The sequence below is a fragment of the Ochlerotatus camptorhynchus genome, unplaced genomic scaffold (assembly GCF_037179485.1).
Source record: "Ochlerotatus camptorhynchus isolate MF236.1 unplaced genomic scaffold, CSIRO-AGI_Acam_v1.1 ptg000144l, whole genome shotgun sequence".
Taxonomy (NCBI): Eukaryota; Metazoa; Arthropoda; class Insecta; order Diptera; family Culicidae; genus Ochlerotatus; species Ochlerotatus camptorhynchus.
In genome coordinates this window covers 1,171,937-1,195,144 of record NW_027040634.1, presented here as the reverse complement: position 1 = coordinate 1,195,144, position 23,208 = coordinate 1,171,937, and the positions used below count along the sequence as shown (strand labels likewise).

The 23,208-nt window shown below is 38.4% G+C and overlaps 1 protein-coding gene across 1 annotated transcript in view; it reads left to right on the top strand.

Annotated features, from left to right (window-relative positions):
• The window catches only part of vg (vestigial), a 132,332-nt gene that overhangs the window by 30,919 nt on the left and 78,205 nt on the right, over positions 1-23,208 (top strand). Inside the window, exon 3 of the mRNA XM_065221563.1 lies at positions 17,741-17,996. Within this exon, the coding sequence (XP_065077635.1) occupies positions 17,741-17,996 (256 nt within the window). The remainder of the gene's footprint in view (positions 1-17,740; positions 17,997-23,208) is intronic.

Below are 23,208 nucleotides of genomic sequence, written 5' to 3'. Positions count from 1 at the left end.
GCTAGAATCGCAGCTGACTCGACTGTCTGAGGAGTGTTGATCTTTTTTGCCAAACTTGGAAAGTTTAGGACTTTGCCAGAACGAACAGTGGCGTTAGATGATTATTCCGGAATGGTTAGGCCACAGACAAACAGACGTAACTCTTTGAAAAACTTGTTCTTGAAAACATAGTATCTCAAAACATATAACCTCAGTAACGACATCTCTCTGGCTTCTCGTGGAAAACAAGCTTGCTCGCTAACTCGTAAACAATGTTGCATAAAAGTTCTATAGAATATAAAGAAACGTCAAAGTGATCCGATGCCAGCGCTGCGGCGAGTAGTTCGCGGAACTGATAATATTCAAATCAACCGTTAAATACATGAACGAAGATACACAATGAAGAGTTACGTCATTTGTCTGTGGTTAGACTCTTTTGCGATTACCGGAAACGGAGTATTAGTACAAGACATTGGAGAAGTCTGCACATTATAGACGAAATACGCGTATCTGTCAGGGAGAAGCAACTAAGGTAGTGAAATTAAATGGATATTACAGACGTCATTCCGATCAGAACTTATTGAATTACAATTTATTGAAAAATGTTTGAAAATTTATAAGATCCAAAATGGCCGAACAAACAATTTCGGAAAATTTCATACAAATCGGAGAAAGCTTATTCGTTTTTTCGATATTCTATTCTTTTTCCCGGGAAAACATCTATGTTACACAGCAGATAAAACAAAATAAATATTAACTACAAATATAAGGATATTTCCCAATACAACAAATCAAGAAGACTGGCAACTTTGCCAGAATACAAGCGACAGATACAGTAGCGCTGCACTTGAGTTAAGGTGGAAGCAACGCATAGAAAAATGAGCAAATACACAAACCCTTATTCTGAGGATGCAAGCTTTGCTATCAAATTCGTTCGAAGCATTTACCTTTGAGCGACAGATGACGCGATTGTACCTGTCTCATAGCGTTGTTTCTTGATTTGTTGTCTTCGATATTTCCTTAATATTTTCATGGGAAAATGTTTCTAGAAGACTTTCTAAGAAAATTTCTGGGGAAACTGAAAGCAACTGATGAAAGAATCTTTTGTGGGAGTCTGGAGAAACCAGTGAGAATCTCGAGAACGAAGTCGGAAGAAGCTTCAGGATAAATACAAAAGTGATCTCCTGCGGAAGATAGAAATAAAATCTGCGGGAAATTGCTAAAAACATTTGAAGGAAGTTAAACATAGTTTCTGGGAAAAGTTCATATAGACCTGCGGGAAAAATCGAAAACAACATCGGAAGAAGTCTTAAAATTAGTCGGAAGAAGTCAGAAGACAATTACTAGGGATCCAAAAATTATTTCTGGATGAAGTCCGATGAAGTCACTTCCGGTGAGTGAGAAACTTCTACAGAAACTTTATGAAAAAAATTCGGGTGGATTTGTATTCCAGAATGTCTTTGGGAAGAGATCAGAAGAAAATTTAGAGGGAAATACGAAGCAACATCATCCAGGGTAAGTCTGGAAATACTTTGCGGTGGAGTTTAAAAGTAACTTTTAGATGAACTCGAAAGAATCTTCCGGGGTTCAAAAGCAACTTCTGGAGAAAGTTCGGGAAACTCAGAAGGACTCCTAGATGATGTCGTATGAAACTTCCTGGGGACGTTGGCTGATACTTACGGGAGAATTCGGTAGAATTTTTCGGCGAATTTATAATTAACTTACTATTAGGGACGTCTTAAAAACGTTCCAGGAGGAGTACGAACAATCTACTGGGTAAGTCAAAAAAGTTTAAAATTTAGAGGCAAACGCATTTAATGCTTTTGTGGGGCGGTCAAAAATCCATGCTGTAACCTATCTGATCACGTCACAGTGGTCCAGGAATTAAAATTAGGAAGAAATAAATATTTTTTTTACGTAGAAACTGCAACTTCACTACCACCGTAGTGTCTTCTGCATTCATAGCGAACATTCAAATCATTTTACCCAAAAGATAGGACGTGGTGAACAAAAAGTTCGCTTTTCCATAGTAATTTCCGTATAATCTTCAAAGGGCCAGTGTAGTATGAGATCACAACCAAATGAGCTCAAATTTTGGGAGAGTACTTATCTGATTTAAAATGGATTGAGTAGTGTGGATCAAAATCAATATTTTGAACCACCCTAATTACTGACCACAACTTCTACAAACTCTCCTCTCCCTAAAATGACACGTCATTTATGGATCGTTCCATGCGTTTTCCCAATAATGATTTTATTGGAATCTAAAATTGCCTAGAATATCACGCTAAATAGTTTTGTAATTCAATGAATAAGGCATACAATCAAAAAATCTTAAGAATAAAGTGGATTGTCGTTAATGCATTGGCCATTGATTCAGCAAAAAGTTGCTTGTACGCCACAGTCTGTTTTAAGTACCAGCATTACAATTCTCGTAAGAAACATATACCGAGGATTTAGGAAGCCCATACTTACATTTAATGCAATTTCCGTTTAAATTGCGTCTACATTTGAAAAGTTCTAGTTAGCACGCATCGTTGGTCGTCCTTTCTTTTTTAGACTTTTTACGCTTCTGTAGCGAGCGGTTCTTAATTTAGTGTTCTTGATGCACATCCACAGTTATTAATTAAACATTTCCTCGTCCGGACCGGGAATCAAACCCGCTGCCTCCACCTTGTGTTTTGACTGACTGGGGTCCCTGGCTGGTCGATGGTCTCCATTGAATCCAGTTGCTGAGGGAGATCGTGTTAAAATCTTTTCCCAAAATCACAATCTGATGACTAAATTTGGTTAGAGATTAGCTCTTACTTACTTTTTTGCTTTTGCTGTAAGTTGCTTCAGCTTATTGTAAGTTGCTGTAAGAAAATCATAAGCTGTAGAAAGTACGGAAGCAAAGTTTTACTTTTTTTGTGTACAGCATCTTATAGAAACTCAAGTACGGGAACAGACCTATTGCGTCTATTTTTGCAGCCGAAAGACCTCGTCTGTCCGTATCCATACCGGCTGATTCAAAGTCATCTTCATGGACGTATTCTTCAGGACTCAATTTTATTAGAACCTCCTCACATGAACAACATATGGGCCTCGATCTATCTAAAGGTAGCCCGTTTATTGACGCATTAAGCATGAGCATCCATGTGTGTGTGTCTTTGATGATGCAATTTTCAACAAGCGACTGAAAGAGGAGTTCGTAGTTGAGAATCAATCCAAGGTAGTTAATCTCTGACGAACACTAGATTTCTGCATTCAGAATGATGATAGCCAATATCTTCCTATTGGATATATAAGTAGGAAGTTGGTACATCGAACCCTGATGTCGTAACATCACTTAACTCACAAAGGCTTGATTTTAAATCAATCATAAATATGAACAATCATAAATTCAGACACAGAAATTTTCAGATATTCAGGAATGGTTAGGTTAGGCTAGCGTTATTAATGAGACCGTGTGCTGGTTCGTCTCATGATGTTCATGAAGTACCCCATTTCCTAAATAAAACACTGCCACCGTTACGTACATCTATCGGCTCGCAACTCTATTCCCCTCGCCCAAGTACATCGTGGTTAGCGATATGTAGGCTGGTATCGAAATCGATTGCGCGCGCACTCGACGGGAGTTCATCGAGTCGAGATGGTTTATGATGAATTACAATTATATCGCCAACTCACCGTGGGGGCAAGCACGAGCTATCTGACCGTGTATGTAGAGCATCTCAACTCGTACGCTGGCATTCCAATCACTCTTCCTCTCTCGTGCTATGGATTCCTCGCATCATCCACGTACGCACGTATACAAACGTATATGTAGGTACGTATTCGCGATTGGATTTTATCGATCGATATCAATCACACATTACACAGAGCGGCGACTCGCAGCATCCAAACGCTAACAATGTATTAATCACCCAACCACTTTAGACTGAGGTACGATACTAGGAATCCTAATCAGTTGCGGCTGCTGCTAGCTGATGGTTGCCTTGTTAAGGTGAACTGTATCACACCCCAGGTACCCTGTGTCCGTACGTCCGATCTCGGCTAACTACCTGAAGCACGCGTATGCCTATAGGTCGTAAGACGGGCAGCTAAGGAATTTGAATTCGCTTACTACCCGGCCGACCATCGCCGCCGTTGATCGTTGTCAGAGGCGATGGTTCTAATTGATGCAGGAATTTTGATGAATTTTATGAAGCCTTGTTCTCGAGCGGCCTAATGAGAGCAGATTATATTCAATTTGAGCATTTATTACGGTAAATTGAAATGTCGTGACAAGCCGGGTGAATTTCGTTCCTTGCTGATAGCTTGGGGTAGATTGATTGCCGTTGTACTTTCAAGTGAAACCATGAGAACTTCGATTTAAAAGAAATCCGGCATTACTGGTTTCAATCTTTTGAAGCAATTTCATGTTTGAAGGAACGTTACAAAAAAGCTGTCCACTTGATTCGTATCTTGAGCTGGAAACCAACTCAAGATACGGTTTCCTTATATACGCCTGTTTAGTAATACATAGCATCCATCCAAACAATTACTCTGTATTTAATTTACGCCACTTTAACCATCAAAGGAAATCTCACACAGCGAGCTACTACTCCTACTTGCAGTCTTTAAGACCGAAACCTCAAGCACCTCTTATACCGGCCGGCAATCATCCCATCATGTCGTAGTCCTATAATTTTTATTAATTTAATAAGCTACTGACAATTTGTTTTCTACCGGTTGCACTGGGACCCCATGCGATGCATGACGCAGACTCCGTCACTCTTGGTCACTACCACCACGGGTGCTCCGTGGTGACTGAATTTCCCAAATGGACACATTGGATCACGCGTTGCTGGCTTGCAGATTCTGAGAAGTGTTTTCTCAATGGAGCTACCTAGGCTGCTATCAGCTGCAGAGTGACTTCCTTCAAGACACACAGGTCGATTTCGCTGGAAAAGCGACGAACCTGTTTGCTGATTTTTCTTCTTTTTTCCTCGACTGCAGCCAGCAACAATAACATCACTGGGCAACCTTCAACGGGAAGCTAGGCCGCGAGTGAGCAACCGGACGAGCCGTGTTGCTCAAAAGAGTAGCAGTGCGCGGTGATGCCCTGGCAGGTGGTGGTTTACGTATGCTGGTAGTGTGCCGTACGATAAGACCAGTTTTCGATGTAAATAATTTACGAGGAATTAATCCTCAATGAACGCAGAAAACACACGTGCACGCACAATAATTGGCGTACAGAAAGAGAGTTTGATTCCGATTGCACCGATCAGACTTGTACAACAGGCAGTCGTTAGATTAAGCGATTCATAGCGAAACTCGAATGTAGAACAAAACAACAGCACCAACGGTAGACGGTGCCGGTGGTTGAGTGGTAAGTGTGGCTGCCTATCACCCTATTGGGCCTGAGTTCGATCCGATCTGAGGTCACGTCTCCTAGAAAAGAAGTAAAACTAGTTGGTCCCGGGCAAGGGAAAGAAAAAACCAGCACCGTGCTGTGATGATAATTCACAACATTTACCACCGTAGATGTTATCTCTCTCCCGTGTGCAGTTTCTTCTCATTAGAAATTTTGATTTCGACTCACGTAATGCGCGGAAATTGATTTGTGTCATACGATTGATCGACAATAATCGCTTAATCCCTATGCGACTAGCTGTCACGTCTAGACCGACAATCACATCAAGTCTTCTTCTTCTTCCTCGCATTTCAAGCTTATTGCGTATGGCATATTAGCTTATTGCGTGCTCTCAACTTAGTGTTCTAGACGCCCTTCACAGCTATTAATTGAGAGCTTTCGATGCCTGTACCATTTTTTGCATTTGTATAATTGTGTGGCAAGTACAATCATACTCTATGCCCAGGGAAGTCGAGAAATTTTCCAACCCGAAAAATTCCTAGACCAGACCGGGAATCGAACCCAGCCACCTCCAGCATGGTCTTGCTTTGTAGCTGTGCCTTTACCGACTGAGCTAAGGGAGGTCCCATCACATCAAGTGGAAGCACAATTACTCGTGGGCGAGTGAATGAAACGTTTAAGCATATTCATAGCTAAGCGAGTGACAACGTATTTGATCAGTTGAAATCTGTATTACTGACACTATCTGCTCGAAAACCGGTTCACGTTTAATAGAAGAAAAAACAATACAGGCTACCAGGTCACTATTTTACTTTTTTCACCCAAAAGTCATTAAGTAACTATATATATATTTTTGACGTTGACTACGTCTTACGGGAAGGTACTGGGGGTAAAACGAAAATCTAAAATTGCAACCGCCACGAAAAGGTGTAAGATTTTGAACGCTTATAACTTTGTCATTTATAAATGAAATTAAAATCCAAATACACCAATCGATAGGAAATACCTTTCGTAAGCTGTTGCAATGAATGATTTTTCAATTTCATATAAAACTGTTTTAAAAATGGACAAATAAAAAGTGATTAGTTTATCACTGTTTTCATGAAATAAACGTTCTCCCCAAACCTAGTCCTCTTAATCAAGTACAATTTGGTTGCACATCGTGCTGCTTTAACCTGAAAAGCTATAGAACAGCGCTGCTAATGTGCCTCAACTCATTTTCGCTTCGGACGGCGGGCAAGCGCTCCTTGGCTGAATGATAACTACAAATCTCGATTACTTTTCGGAAGGACATATCAGCTTTTGTAAACAACGCATTTTATCGTCGGTTTGGCATAACTAATAGCTCGCCCCACATACTAACACCACTATATCAGGTAGGGGAAAATTTCCTCTATCTCATGCATGCGTGGGTGAGCTACCAGTTACGCCAAATCGACGATCAAATGCGTTGTTTACAAAAGCTGATACGTTCCTTCGAAAAAGTAATCGAGAAATACTTCGTGGGCTGTGTACCAATTGCCGAGTTTTTTATCGTGACATTTCGAAAGTTATTTTCAATGTTCGAAAATGCCGGAAATTGATCAGATTTCAAACAGAGCTCAGCCACGGTTACTAAAATTTAACTTCTAGTCGGTCCGAAATAATCATGCTCGTATAGCAGAGTTATTCGATAACTTGGAAGTAAAATTAGGACCATCCTTAAATTACGTATATTTTTTGACCAGTTAACCCCCCTTCCCCCTCGGAGCGTGTTTTGCAATACACACCTAATACATGGCCGGTCCCAACTTCTGAAACCCCTCTCCTCCCTCAACTACTACGTTATTTATGAAAGTTCCCACTGAGCAACACTGAAAATCAGCAGCACACCACACAAAACGGGTTGGACAATTTCGGTATTGATCATCAATATTTCGCGATCAGAACATTTTAGCTTGAAATCCCTCCACTTAATTATCGGTACATCTTTAATCTATTGATTGAATTAAAAAAAAATCTTAATATGGGAACGGGGTGTTTCTGTGGTGATAAGAAGGATTTTCCTACACAGATTACAGTTTTCTGTTCCAAGCACTGAAATTATCAGACAGTATCTCTATTTATGCTTTTAGATTAGCTATGAAAGTCCCTCCTACTTGGAAAATTATGCTATAGAACGGTTTATACAACACCAGTTTTTTTTTTGCTGATGGGGGCGAGGCATAGCCAGCCGTTCGATTGCATAATTCTTCAAGTAGGAGGGACTTGCAATGCTTATCTCTTAGCTTAAATCTAGATAGAGCTGGAATTAGGGCGTAACAGCCTTTGTAAACAATGACTTCTCTCGATGGTTTCTAGGAATTCAAGGCACGCCTACATAAAGCAACATATCCATCGAGTAGGGGAAGTCTTCCCCTACTCGACGGGGATGTCCATTTGCCAAGGAGAGCCATAACTTTCGAGAAATCATCGAGAGTAGTCATTGTTTACAAAAGCTGTTTCGCCCTAACTCTAGCACTATCTAGAAATAGAATTACCGTCGAGTTTTTTCAGTGATAGGTTGTGAAAGTGAGCGTTCAAAAGAGCCTACTTGTAATGTTTGATTCTCTTCATCGATTTTCTGTTTACATTCCCAAGTAACAATTCTGCAATCATTTGGCATCCACTCTGATTTATGATGGTTTTATAATGGCAATGAATAATCCATTTAGTTTAAATACAGCATTTCACAGTGTAACACGTTCCTGCTTAGTAGTTCACCTTTTCGCTGTTTTAAAAACCTTTTACAGTCTGTCGAGAAGTCAAAAACTGTCTTGTTTTAAAATTAAATTTAAAGTTGTTCTCAATCCCACCATAAAACTGTTCTATAAATCAATCATAAACTTCATTAGCAACTTTTTATTAATGACTTGATAAAATACTCTATAAACCTGTTCTATCATTATAAAAGCAATCATAAAACCATTAAGTTTTAAATGAGAGCAAATGGCATATATTGTTGCCTTTTAGGCTTTTATAAGTGTATCATAAAATCTCCTCTGTTTACAAATTGAATTTTAAGGATGGATCCTCACAGGGAATAAAAACCAAATTTATGACAAGAATATATCGAAGGATAAACGAAGTTGGAAGAAAAATTCAAGCGATGCTAACGACCAAGGGAGGTCGATTTCAGAACCAGCACGTCCTGCGGAACGGGTACAATCAACGACTGAGCATCTGGTGGAGAAGAGAGAAGTGAGCGTGGTCCTCAGATTCATAGAACATTGTCAAAACAGCCTGAAAACAGACCAGCCTTCTCCAGACCTTGCGAATAGATGAAGATCGGAATAACTTGTGTCAGTACCGACAGCAAACCACTGAAACTGTCAGTTAGTGGACACTAGTTGGTTTCCGATCCATAGCTGCGATTTTATTCGGTGAAAGGGTCATCACTTGGAAAAAATTAATTCAACTGTACATTTCTGCATCGTTTGATGGTGCACTTCCAGAACCATCCGGAAGAAGGGGATCTTTTCGGGAATTATCGAGGTTACAGCTGTGCAAAATGTTGTGAACACTTTCTTAGTAACTGCTTCCAAGCCATCGGGAGATAATCTCCTGGAAGAACGCTGAATCTAACAGCGCAACTATCGAAAGATAAACAAACTTTGACGTTTAACTTTTGCAGGCAACTTTGCCTCCATAAATGCTGCCATAAATCTGAACGGGTTAAGATCAAGCAAAATGGCTTTAGATAAATACAATTCAGCCTGCAAGTTTTCTTCATAAAAGCCATTTTACAACCTAAGGATTTTGTTATGGATTTCTTAAAAGCAAAACAACTTTTTCACAAATGACCCATGAAAATCAACTTTTATGCCACCGCCATGTTGCAATTAGTTTGCTTTTACAATCTTCGATTTTCTATCTATATTTCCTTGGATATAACTATATTTTGGTAAATTTAGCAATGAGCAAACATTTAAATGCGAAAATCATAAAAAAATAATCTCGGCCTAGCTCGATCTGAAAAATAATTTATTTTATTCTACGTAAAATAATTAGTCAAATCGACGTTTTACGAGAGCGGACCTATTTTTTTCGATGTTTTCATGTACACTTCACATGACATTTAATAAGGCATTTAAAACTAGGCCACATAATGAGAACTATTGTAATAAATTTGGATATTCAACACAATTTTTATACCATCAGTTTCTATTTTAATTATTTTGATAAGATCGGATTCATAAATCCTTTTCTATCTTGATTGATGCTTTCCTAGTGGATTTAGTAAGCGGCTAGGGGAAATGGCTCGGAAAGGGTTTTTATTGTTGCTAAATAGCTTTTGTTGTAGTTTTCAAATGGTTCTCAATGCGTTCGTCATACAACCTTTTGCAGTAAATCAATCTTGAAGAGCTTCGAGAATACACCCTTCAGAACCTTCTTCAGGGTGGGCCAACTGGACATATTCTAGTCTTAATGAGGTTTTGGTGGATGCATTAATGACAAGATAGCCTTGACCAGGGTTTTATAAATGTTGTTTTATAGTTGCTTTGTAATATTTCATAAAACTTAAAATGTTACTTGGGTTGCTACAGCTAAGCAAAACAATTCAATCTGAACATTGCATTAGGTCTTAAGTAACACTGCCAAGATTCTCTTCGTCGACTTTCTCCTTGAATCCACTCGGCCCAGGTATTTTCAGCACACATATCGCTAAAAGAAGTTTTTATCTCGCATCTAATACAACAAAAACAACAAGAAACGATTCTGTGCTCAAGTTATTAAGGCTGTGTTTCATTTGGTGAATGTTTACTTAAATTTGACAAATGGAAAATTTTCAAATAAACCTGCTTATCCAGCAGATAGACAAGGAATCAATTTTGACAGACGCTTTCTCGAAAATCAACCGATCAACAGTGATTTTCGAACATCTTAATTTATTTTCGAAGTTTCAAATCTAAGTGAAAATTTTCCAAATGGAACACAGCCTTAGTATTTTTTATTTTTTATTTGTTCAATCGGTAGATAAAAGATGTACCGAGACCTTATTGGAGGGACTCATGGCTAATTGATATCCCGATCAACTATGAAATGTTGCAAAATTGTTCACTCCGTTTAGCATTTTGAAGTTGAACCGCTGAGAAAACCTTATTTCTGATCAATCTTATTACCACATAAATATTTCAAGAGTACAGATATCAGCTCTCACAAAACTTATAACAAAGAAACTGGAACTTCACGTTTGTTGTACACAAGGAGTTTCAATTTCATGAGTAATGTCACATCCGTCCAAGATTTGTGTCCTAGAAATCTTGAAGTGCTATGGAATATCAGCGGTCATTGTTGGACGCTTCAATAAATCACCTGAAGAAAGCCTTACCCATATCTGACTGTTATTTAGGAACCAAATTTAACAGAATATGTATTCGCATTTTTATGAGGTCCTGGATTTAACCAAGTTTTACTAAGTAGGAAATCCAAAATATGTACATAGGACCGGATTCAAAGGTCATACAGGTCATACAGTAGACTGTATTTTAAATCAATATCTAGATAAACGCACGAGAATTTCACTACACAGCTTAATGTAGTCTACGTCAACCATGCGGTCGTGTCTTGTACACAACCCCATAATTTTTTTTTAATTTAGTCGCTAAAGCCACTACTTGTTACAACCAATAATGATGAGAGTAAACAATTTGCCTTTAAAAACTCACATCAAATCACAGCTTAATTTGGAATAGTTGCAAATAACGGGTGGCAACTAAAATTTTGGAATTTTTTCGAGGCCTCTATGCTCAACAACAAACGATCTCAGAGAGAAATAAGAGTGTGTATGTGTTAGCTCTCTCTCTCCTCTTTCTGCTAGTATTTTCTGTTTTGTTTATGCTTGCTCAGTTTTGCTCAAAATGCCGTCGAAACAAGAAGTATTTCGCGAGCGCGTTGTACAGTTCTACGAATTGCACAGAAATCTCGGCAAAAAGAATACGGTACAACATTTTAAAAGCGAAAATGTTGCGGCTTCGACTGTTTACCATATCCTAAGATCCCCAGCAACTGCTCGCAAGCAAGGTAGTGGAAGACCAGCCAAAATTATGGACGCAAAAGGACTTCTAAGGCATTTCTAAGCCATGGTTCAAGCCCTCTGGTTTGGCAATCAATCAATATGTGTACCAGAACGAATGTTTGAAGAAAATTTTGATCCCGTTTCTACAAAAACATCATGCTGATGGACAATACGTGTTTTGGCCGGATAAAGCGTCATCGCATTACGCCAAAAAAAAACACAATCGTTCCTGAATACCCATTCGATCCCATTTGTACCCAAAAACCACAACCCGACCTAGGGGAAGTACAACTTGATCTGATGTAATATTTGGTGTAAAAATTGCTCAAATTTGTAATTAAAATAATTTTTAGTATAAATATTAATGATATTAGCTGTCAAGCGGAAAGCTTCAAAGTAAAAAAAATAACAGTGTAACTTTAACGCATACACTCAATGACATTTCACGGTTGTTGTTTATGTTTACTGCAGCTTTTTGTTTGTCATCATTTTTGCCAAGATTTTCGTTTTCGATAGCTCTGATCGATTTCGACTTCGGCTTTTCATGATAAAAAGGATACTGGACGTTCCCCCAGCAGCAAATCTCTCCTAGTTGCAGGCTCATGGCGAATCGAGCGTAATACGAACACGGAACCATCACTCTGGGACTCCGCTTATAGAGGTGGCGTAGTCAGTCGACTCCCGTTCCATCGGAGGACAGCACATTGGTTCGCAGACGATGAAGAATTCGTGGAAATTAATGGCTATTTCCTGGGAATGGAAGTGCGGCCGATTATGTGCACTGAGATCATCTACCAAACAATGCCGAATTCATTAGTAAAGGAGCAGATTTCGGTGGCGATGGCCAGCAAGATCATCAAGGAATGACTTGCCTCTCGTGTGAAATCCATTTTTGACTAAACGAATGTCAAATGTACACTTAAAACCAAAAAAAGTCAAAAACAAAAAAAACAACTGTCAGACTAAGTATAAGATTCGCAAATATCACACATATTAGAATATTTAATATTTCCACCATCGGTATTGATGCTGATACTTGAAGCTGTCCTTCCCCTAGAACCCGACAAATCTGCCTCAGTGTCGCCCAATCGAAGATTTCTTCGGGGTTTTGAGCTCCTTGGTGTACAAAAATAACTGGAGAGCCACGAATTGCAAACAATTGATTGGTAGAATCAAGAGATGCATTCGCAAAGTTGACATGAAGGCCGTACAACGCTCCTGTTCCGACATCAAACGGAAGCTTCGCCGAACATCCGATTACGGACCGTTTTCAAATGTTCACTAATTTTTTTTCAACAATGGACAATGTATCTTTAATTTCAATTAATCAGATCTTCTTCAAGTATGTTTGTCTTTTTTTGACAGCTTGAGAAAGAAATTCCAAAATTTTAGTTGTCACCCGTTAGTCTAGAAGTGTCAAATTGGTGTTAATGAAATCTCTAATATTTTGATTTTTTTAAACGCCTTGTTTAGACATTCAAAATTTGTCCAGATTATAAAATTTCTATTTTTTCCTTTGCCTGTGATCTTGAAATAGTCATAAACTCATCATCAATTTTCTGATGTTTCGAAAAAAGTTCACGTCCCAATAAACTATTTTTTTTTTTTACTTCGCGATCCTGAAATTTTTCCAAACCTTAGAGGTTTAAAAATGGTCTAGGAAAATGTTCGTGATCTAGACATTTTTTTAAAAGTTTAGAATTTTGAAAAATCAATGCAGCTTGATTGCTCTAGTGTCCAGAATCCTGATTTTTTTTTTCTAAGTCCATTAAATTGAATTATTGTAGTTTTTTCCGGACATGTAATCCGGAATCAAAAAAATTTCAAATCAAGATTTTAGAAAAAAATTACTTGTCCAAGATCATAAAATGTTTTCTACGTTTCAGAAGCGTTACTATTTTTCTATAACTGTGAACTTACATTCTATACGTTAAAATTTCATTCCAGGCCACACAATTGTCTTAATTTATTTGTCTCAGATATCTTGAATTATTAAGTCTCTGAAATGTATCCCGGAATATTACAATTTAATTCAATATCGAGATCTGGTCAAGTCCTAGATGCATGCAAAATTTTATATGTACGTCATATTGCAATTTAAGAAGATTTTCCTCGCTCCAGAATAAAGAGATTTTATCAAAGACTTCTATTTATAAAAGCTGTGTAGTTTCCAGAGCTATGAAAAGTTTTCTTAGTCTATGTGTTTCAAACGTTTTTTTTTATATCCTAAGTCTTTAAAATCTATTGTCCTAAAATTATTTAAATGTGTCTAAGTCCAAAGCTTTGAACATTTTTTATCAGTGCCTCAAATTTTGGGATGCCATTTGTTTTATTTTGAAGTTTGAAATTTGTCAATGATGGATTGTGATTGTGAGTTTATAAAATTTCTCAAAGTGGGTTGCAATCAACGAAATATTGGAACCATATTTTCAGATCTATAAAAGACAAACTAGCAATGTTTAAAAATTCATAGCTCAGCCATTTATTGACAAACTAAAAATCTATTGACGCTATTTGAAACTGCAGATTTGAATTTTTTTTTTCGGTATTAATAGATTTAAAATTTATTGATAAATTGCTGAGCAATGATTTTTCAAACATTGCCAATTTGCCGTTACACATTTTACCGGAGACATCGTGTTCGGAGTGTTAAAACAAATGATTGAGGGTTAAGCTAACTTTTTTTTCATGATGTGCCCATCTTTAATTGGGAATAAAGCATTTTCGTGACGAGGTGATAAAAAAAATCTTGGATGGCTGGGCGCCCGGGTGTCATTTTCACAAAGTTGAAAATCCAAGGAATAAAGCGTGATTTGGTCTCTTGGACCATCAGAAAGTACCAAGACACTTCCTCGTTGGATGACCGGAAGAGATCTGGCTTAGTACGTTCAATGAATACAGAACGAGTTATTAAAATATCCATAAAAAGGATTTTACGAAAATCCCACTGCTGATGATCTTAATAGTTTGAAATCGTTGTTGCACAATGTTCTGAAACTGTACCTCAGATTCCAAGCTTTCATAGGCTTCGGAGGAAATAAGACTCGAACGAACAATTCATCTTCTAAGTACCACTCCAGTGATGGTTTCTGGAGGAATATGCAAGTGCGGTAAATTACGTCGGTTTTCATGGAAAAAAGCGTTAAAGTTAACGCTATATACCAATGGAATGTTTGGAGAAAGTTGTCAAACCAAGTGTATAAGTAATTATTGGAAAACATCATTATGTGTTTAAATAGAATGGAGCGCCCTCTCACACTGCGAGCTCGTTCAGAGGTGATGCAGAGATAATTTGACCAACTTTTTGGCCAAAGATAAACGGCCTCCGAGTTTACCAGATCTGAATCCCTTAGATTATTTCATGTACTGTAAAACGGGGTATCTTTGATAATGCGGGTAACTTTGATAGTATAATATAAAGAATAAATTTACTTGTTGTGCTTTTGTTTGAATAAGAAACATTGGTTCCATATTGTAGCTTAGGGTATTTCCGTTGATATGGTATATAGTTTTTATATAGTATGTTTTGCATATTTTACAAAATATTAAAAAACCATTTTCGTGTTTTTCGTCTTTTTGAAAAAGCACTCAAAACATCACTTATGAAATATATTTCCGATACAGCCATCACAAATTCAATGGTGTATTCTTATTGCATATGAAGTTTTCTGATTATATACTCATTCAATGTTTCATATTTAAAGAACTAAATTGTTTGAGTTTCACTCATTTTTTTTTCTACATTCATCGAGCATTATCAAAGTAACCCCAAATAAAAATACTGAAGAAAAAATAGTGCGAATGCTTTAATTTTCGTTCAACATATTACTAACGAAATAATGCTTGGATCCTCAGTACTTGTTTTAAAAATATAAAATTTGAAAAACAGTCATTGCTGTAAAAAAATATTTAGAATATACTTTAATAAACTATCAATGTTACCCCGTTTTACGGTAATCATAAATAATGCTGAAGGAGAACAAGCAGAGGGTATCAAATTTGATCCAATTCAAAGTCATAATCAAACGAATATGGGACGAAATGCCTCTGAAAGTCGTGCGTGCCATCTGTGATGCATTTGAGAAAAGTCTGAACCTGATCAAACAGGATGAAGGCAGGGTAATTCCAAAACATATGATGTAATTTTTAAATATTATACTGCCTACAATAACTATCAAAATCTGTATAACTGATGCAAAAAAAAAGTACAGTTTGAATTTGTATGAGAATATATTGGATACGGTGTAGATTGAGAACACAGGATCCTCGCCCAGAGCCACTAGCAATCATTTAACTTACCATTTCGAGATGTTTCTTGAACTGTGGTTCATACCGTTCGCACGGTGGTGGTTATATCGAAACGAACTGCCCGGTAAGTGTCCAGATGCACGGTCTTTCCCCGACAATGACTCGAGTTTCTCTCTGTCTCTTTCTTTTGGTCGTATACCTCTGATGCCGACGCTGATCGCATTGGATTAAACAGCGAGGCACGCAGGCCACGGAGGATCAACACGATGGTGTTGAGCCGGCGATTTGAACCACCCTCTTACCGCGAAGTTTCAGCAGCCATCAGCCCGGACCCCCAGATCCATGCAATGGCTCGAGAGTAGAAGACACCGTAAGCTCGGTCTGCCGGCCGTCTCCCGTATCGCCACTGCCGCCGCCGCAATCGCGCTGGATAATTGGGCGTTAAGACAATTGGAATTCCTTTATAAATAACCGCGCGCGCGTTTAAGATAAATCATCAGCCGATTATTAGTTTATTTTATTCTCGGTCATTAATTTTGCGCCTTTCAACGCGTTTGCGATGCGTTGATTGTCGGAGAGGGAGGTGGTTGGGTTTGGGCGTGCGAAAGAGTTTATGGCGCGGTTGTGAAGAACCAAGCGCATGGCTTTGGGTGGAAGAGGGGGCTTGTCTTTTCGGCCATTCCCGGTGTTGTGGGTATCTGCTGCAGGCTGTCAGATGTGTCGATTACTTTGGTATACTGAGGCACTACTATAGTAGGTACGTACGTACAGGAGTTGAATTACCCAACGGTGATAATGAAGTGCAATAGAAGATTTATGGGTCTATTTTCTAGTCGTCGCAGGCTGACAGTTGTCTACTAAGGCATTATTGTGTGCCACTTGTATTTGTTGATGGAAACAAAATCGTTAATGATCTTGGGATTAGGATCGGTAGGATCAGAATGTGGGACCTTCCGATAGCCTAGTGTGTACGTAATGGGAAATGGCGCGACATAACATGCCAGAGGTGGTGGACTGAATTCTCGGTCAAGCTAAAGTTTTCGAAATTCAAATATTTTCAGATTTTCAGCAAATATTCTTCGCATCGATTCAAATATTTTTTGATTGGGAAAGAAAATCTTAATTTACCAACAAACGGTGCTCTACCCACCAAGCGATGCGATATCGATTCAGAAAGCAGTACAAAACTTATCATATTTACCAGGTACAGGTAGCAAAGGATGGGACAGCAAAACCGAACAAAACTAAGAGAGCAACTATGTGAAGCGTGTTCGTGGCCGTCGCTCGCAGTTGTCTGGGTTGTTTTCGTCCGTCGGCACCATATCCACTGCCATACAGCGCTGTTGATTGCGTTGGGTGATTTGACCCGAATAGGGTACAATTCACCCTAAACGCATACTACATAACCGTCCCCACAAATAACAACAACAACAAGAGCAAAGCATCAGTCAATGTCCCGTCGCGTAGCGTCGCATTGCGAGTCGACCACCTTCGCCGTCATCGCACATCGTCACAGAGAGCAACGCTTTGCCCTCGATGAGTGGCATGAGTGGAGGTAAGGGATCAAGTATGTGTCGTGGAATGCGATTCATAAGATGCTTGAAGTAGTCTTTAGAAATAAGTTGAATTATTTTAATACGTTTTAACCATTTATTTTAACCCATGCGAATGCTTCGCTTGGTTGAACTGATGGCTACATGTGTGTTACATGGGGAGCTGTTTTATACGAGGTGTGAAAATCTTAATAAATTGTATAGTGCTCTGTTCGGGTTAAGAATCCTATTCGATTGAGCAAAAACTTGCAAGAAACAGAAAATAATGAGCTTCTTTGAGCAATGTATCGCAGAATACTGTCCGAATGGCGTGGCTTATTTGATTGGACGAACCCCATTATGTTGTCTTCGGAGTTGCAGGAAGAAGATTGATGCAATAACGGAGAATGCGCAGTACAAAATTTTTGCTCTCGTAGCGGGGTTGTCCTTCTTTCATATAAGTGAAGCTGAAACGCAAAAAAATTAAGTTGTATGGGACGGAAAGTACAGAAAACTGTGTTTGCAAAATTGTGCATTCCTAAACTGCTTTATGGCTTTCAAATATGCTGTTTCATAACTGATTCCTTTAATCGTTTTCAATTTCAGTTCAACCAGGATCTCTACCCATCGTCGGGTGTCCCGCTGGCGGCATCATCCAGCACGTCGGCCGGATCTCACTCACCCTGCAGCCCCCTGTTACCGCCGTCGATATCGTCGAACGTAACAGCGGCGGCCGCGGCGCAAACCTCCGCACTATCCTCCTCCACCTCGAACACAACGATACCAACGATACCTCTGGGCGCACTCCAGAGGCACCTAGCCAAAGAGGAAGACATCAGCACGGCCCGAAGTGATACCGAAGGTAAGGACACCCCAAATTTATTGCATATTCCGCATTGATCGGCTGGTCGATGATTGATACCACTGCCGAGACAATTTATTTATTACCGTAAGCTTTTTGTTTCGATTTCAAACTGTCAATTCGCTCCGTTCTGAAGCGCAGGTGGATTTTTCTCCCTCTCAATTCAATTGTATTCCTTTTGGTTCTTGTAAATAAAAAAGCAAACCCTTTCACCACCCGATCGTCACATTTGTACGAACAAGCTCGCCACGACACGGGCAACACAGAAGCTCATAAATGTTTAAAATATTAACCCCCATCCTTCTTATCTCCGGAATACGAGGGTCGATAAAACATCTGTAGAATTGTTCATTCCGGTTGGCCTACCTGTACGTGGCTGGCTGAAAAAAACACACGGTGATGACAGGATGAACATTCATTTTTTGACCAATCGCAGATAAAGATGACAGCGAACATAATTTATGTTGCACGCACGGCATTTATCGGCGGTAATTCCGGTAGTCTCCTCCGGTCGTAAAGTTTAATGTTTGTTAATTCAAATGATATTGCTTAATTAAATTATCATTTATTGACCCCATGAAGAGTAACAAATGCAAGGAAATACCTGGAAGTAAACATTTAAGGAAAAATGATCGCGGTATTCCAAAAATACGAACCTGAGCAAAACATGGCAACGATTGAAGAATGTTTAGAATTCTCGCAAAATATTTGAACAGTATAACGTACGGTACCGAAATCCATACAGCTCAAAAAAATATTAAAAATCTATATAGCTCCCTAAAAAAGTAATTCTTCTGTATGAGGTGTAGGAATTACGAATCATTTTTAGGTGCACGGATTTAGGTCCGCAGTTCAGTTTGATACCAATTCAGGACAGATTTAGACGCGCCAAAAATTCCGAAATTGGGTAAATCTATGATCAAATGTACGGTTTTAATTACCGAATTTGTTATTTGAAAACTGGTTTTTCGGAATCGAACATTTAATACCGTTAAAACCGGTAGAAAACCGATACTGGATAAAATTGATCATAAATGGAAAATGCTGCTTATGATCAGAAAAATGCCATATTTCTTTAGAAGCTATGCATCCGAAATGATTGAGTCTTCAGCATAAAATAAATTTTAATATTACATCCAAGAGGATGCACTTCAATCATGTCGAAAATCTCATGTAATTTTTATGGCCACACAAATAAACAAATGCTGTAAAACCAGTGCAATGTCAGTTCATGCACTGTTTTAATGATTGTCCATTTGGCAAATAATATTACACCATATTTTCGACACGATTGATGTTATATTAAAATTAATGTTTTGCAGTCACAAGTAACACAAATTCATAGAATCATGTTGATTATACAACCAAAACTAGTCATAAAGGGTGTCCACGATGAAATTGCCACACACAAAATTGATTCGCAAAATTCGAGTTTTCATCCGATTGCCATCAAATTTTCAGGGATTGAGAAATAACTATTAAACTTCATTTTACCATTTTACTCGTATTTTATTTACAGTCCATACGCAAATGCCCGCACCTTGGCCTTAACCCCGGCCATAAGATTCTGCACAACCTGTGAATCAACCGTTTTTTGCATGTAAACCCATACTTTCTTCAGTTCCTCGACTGTCTTCACTACCTTAGGTCGTTTAAGAAGGTGCTGCTTCATAATCGCCCAGTACTTCTCGATGGGGCGGAGCTCCGGAGTGTTGGGAGGGTTGAACATTTTCGGCACGAAATTGACCTTATTGTCCGCATACCACTTCAGCACGTCCTTGGAGTAGTGGCATGAGGCCAAATCCAGCCAGAAGATTGTTGGGACGTTGTGGGCCTTCAGGAGAGGAAGCAGCCGCTTCTGAAGGCATTCTTTTATGTACACCTGTCCGTTCATCGTGTCCTGGGTCACGAAAGGTGCACTCCGCTTCCCGCACGTGCAGATGGCTTGCCAAACCAGGAATTACTTCGCAAATTTGGACATCTTCTGAGTGCGGACATGCTCCGGAACGCTGAACTTATCCTTGGCCGTGAAAAACAGGTTGCCGGGGATCTGTTTGAAGTCGGCCTTCACATATGTTTCGTCGTCCATGATGCAGCATTCAACTTTCGTCAGCATGTTGAGGTACAACTTCCTGGCACGGGTTTTGGCGGACTTGTTCTGCTTCTCGTCGCGATTAGGGGCCTTTTGTACCTTGAACGTTCGAAGCCCAGCCTTAGTTTTGGCCTTCTGGACAAAACTTCGGCTTAGGTGCAGCTTCTTAGCCACACCCTAACGGAGGCGTTCGGAGGTTGAAGGCCCCAACTACGCGGTTGTGATTTTTGGTGTTGTACGGAATACTTTTTCCTTCACTTCTGGGCTTCCGATCGGTGGTCAACCGTTCCTCGAACCGCTTAATCACTCGCGACACCGTGGAATTCGCGATTCCCAACATTTTAGCGATGGAACGATGCGAGAGATCCTTGTTCTCGTGATGAATGCGCAAGATTTTATCACGCTCGAGCTGTTCTTTCGACTCCATTTCCGCGAGTTTTGATCACAGGACTTTAAAACTTGCAGGATGTAAATAATGCACTATGAACTAAATCCACCCAAATTTTCATCAAATTCTACCCAACGGTTAAAAAGTTAGAGCAATTTCATAGTGTGGCAATTTCATCGTGGACACCCTTTACAACTATTGCTATACAACCATTGCTATACAACTAAAACTAGTCATACAAAGGTTATATAAACTACTTTGACTATATGTTTTAGTATTACTTCTACGTGAAGTCAACGATTTACATAGTTGAAGATGCTAATTTCAAATAACAGACTGAAGTGGTAATTTTTATACGATAGATGGAGTAGATGAAAGCATAGAGTTAATAGTTCCGTTACAGTACGGCAGTGTGAAGATTGCATATAGATATTAGAATAGCGAGCTAGAACAACTTTTAAGGAAGGTACACATCGGTTTTTTCATCTCTCTTTACCAAACTCCCCCTTTGGAGAGGGATGGTGAGGGGTGTCCCCCCCCCCACTAAGGGGGGAAAGCATAACCAAATATATGAATAATATAAAGTTCAGATGCCTTACATTAACTTGATGTTTCATAAAATTCGATTAGCAACCTTGTCAGTTACTTGGGATGGGAGCCAATTGGCTCTAACCATAATAATTATAAGGTTTTCAAGAGACAAGTCTGATATAGTTCGAAGAGGTGTATTCTTTTCTGTTACTTTTTGAAAGATAAATTCTTATTCAAACATGATATAAGGAATGATTATGATATAGAGTTATGCAACAAGATCCTGGTTTTAGTACTTAAGTTCGATGTACAATGGGAGATCTGTTTTTGATACAAAACTTCATAGTTATAGGTAAAAGCGGAAACTCCTAAAATGATAGATGAACAAAAGCAACAATTACCCACATAGCTAATCCATTTATCCTTGTATTTTTCGATTTGGATGAAAATGTCATTTTCCATCATCAAATCGCAATTTTGAAGCAAGCCTTATTTTTGAAAAGGGCATATAGAAACATTAAGCTTATCATAGAAAAACTGTTACTTGAAAATGGTTTGTCCGAACGGTTTGGTGTCTTTAGCAATGTTGTAGCTAATGGCTGGGACTATATGAATAAAATTTTTACTCTAAAAAAATGGACAATAGAGCATTTCCAGCCCAAAACGCAAACCGGTTGGTCATGAGTGTTTCCGATTTGAATGAAACATTTCTCACGTGTTCGCTGCTACTAATGGTTGCATTTTTCATTTAAATATGATTTTTTCCTCCAGAGTAACTTTTGAAAAGGGCGTATAAAGAAATGGATTATTCTTTTTTTTTTCAAAAAATCATAACTTGAAAACTATTGATCTGATCAAAATGGCATATGAGAAGAAGTTTTAGGTAGTTAAATTATCTTTGCGGAAAAAAATACACTGAAAGAAAAACTTAGTAAATTAGTTTTTAAAAAACGTAAAACGATGATTATCTCAAAACACCCCCCCTTCGATATTTATAATTTATTTTTTTCAAGAAAACTGAAAAAATGCCTTAATATTTGATGAAGAGTGTATGCTGGTAACTTTCTTAATTTTTTTTTTTAATTTTTGTTGGTTTTTACAAGTTGGTGAAATTGCATATTTTTTAGTGAAATAGTAATTTATTTGGATTTTACGCATAATTTTCAAAAACATTGCAAATAAAACTTTTTTCCTAAGTCCAGCCGTTCTCAAGTTAATGCAATTTTAAAAAAAATAATTATAATAATTTTCTACATTTTGGGCCATTTTCAAATGTTAGTCGTGATGTCGAGCAACGAGATGTTTTTCCATGAATATATATTAAAAAACAGACAATTCATTCTCAAATATGGTAGCTGTCAGACTTACCCGTTTCTATTTAGACGCAGCGGAAAAGAAACAAGTTTATAAGTAAATACTCTCAAATATACCCAAATAATCAACAAACCCACTCATGTGCCTTTTTTCTGTCCTCTATTAGTTGTAAACCTGGATAGAATTGTGTATGTCATAACAGAGGCTTAAAACATAAACAGGTAATAAATATGTTATTAAACCTGTAATTGAGATAAATTCTCTAGGTACTTCTCTGACGTATACCATATTGTGCCTCATCCCGCGATATCACAACTACATAAAAAGGCACCCCGTGGAGGCTTCTTACACTCACACTTAAAAAAGTTTGCTATAATCAATTGTACCTAATGAAGATAGGTATAATGTCAACATTGTAATTATTCTACTACATATATATATATATATATTGGGACGTTCTTCACCTGTTCCATTCAGTTCATCTCTCTTAGCGTTTCAAGTTAAAAAGCAAGTAGTTTTTTACGATGGATAACAATTCAAGTGTTGTAAACCTCTACCTAAATCAATTTCAAAGCATGACACAGTAGCAGTTTAGTTGTTTATCTCAAAATTATTAGAATTTTTAAAGTCGCAAATAACAGTCCAAAAGTGTATTTTTATGTCAGATGGAGCAGCATCACAATACAAAAACATAACAAATTTTGCTAGCCTTTGTGGATTTAAAGATAAGCATAATGTAGAAATTGAATGGCATTTTTTTGCAACTTCACACGGCAAAGGTCCTTGTGATGCGATTGGCGGTACCCTTAAGAGAATGGCAACCAGAGCAAGTTTAGCTAAGCAACACGAGCACCCTATAACGAACCCTAAACAACTGTACGACTGGG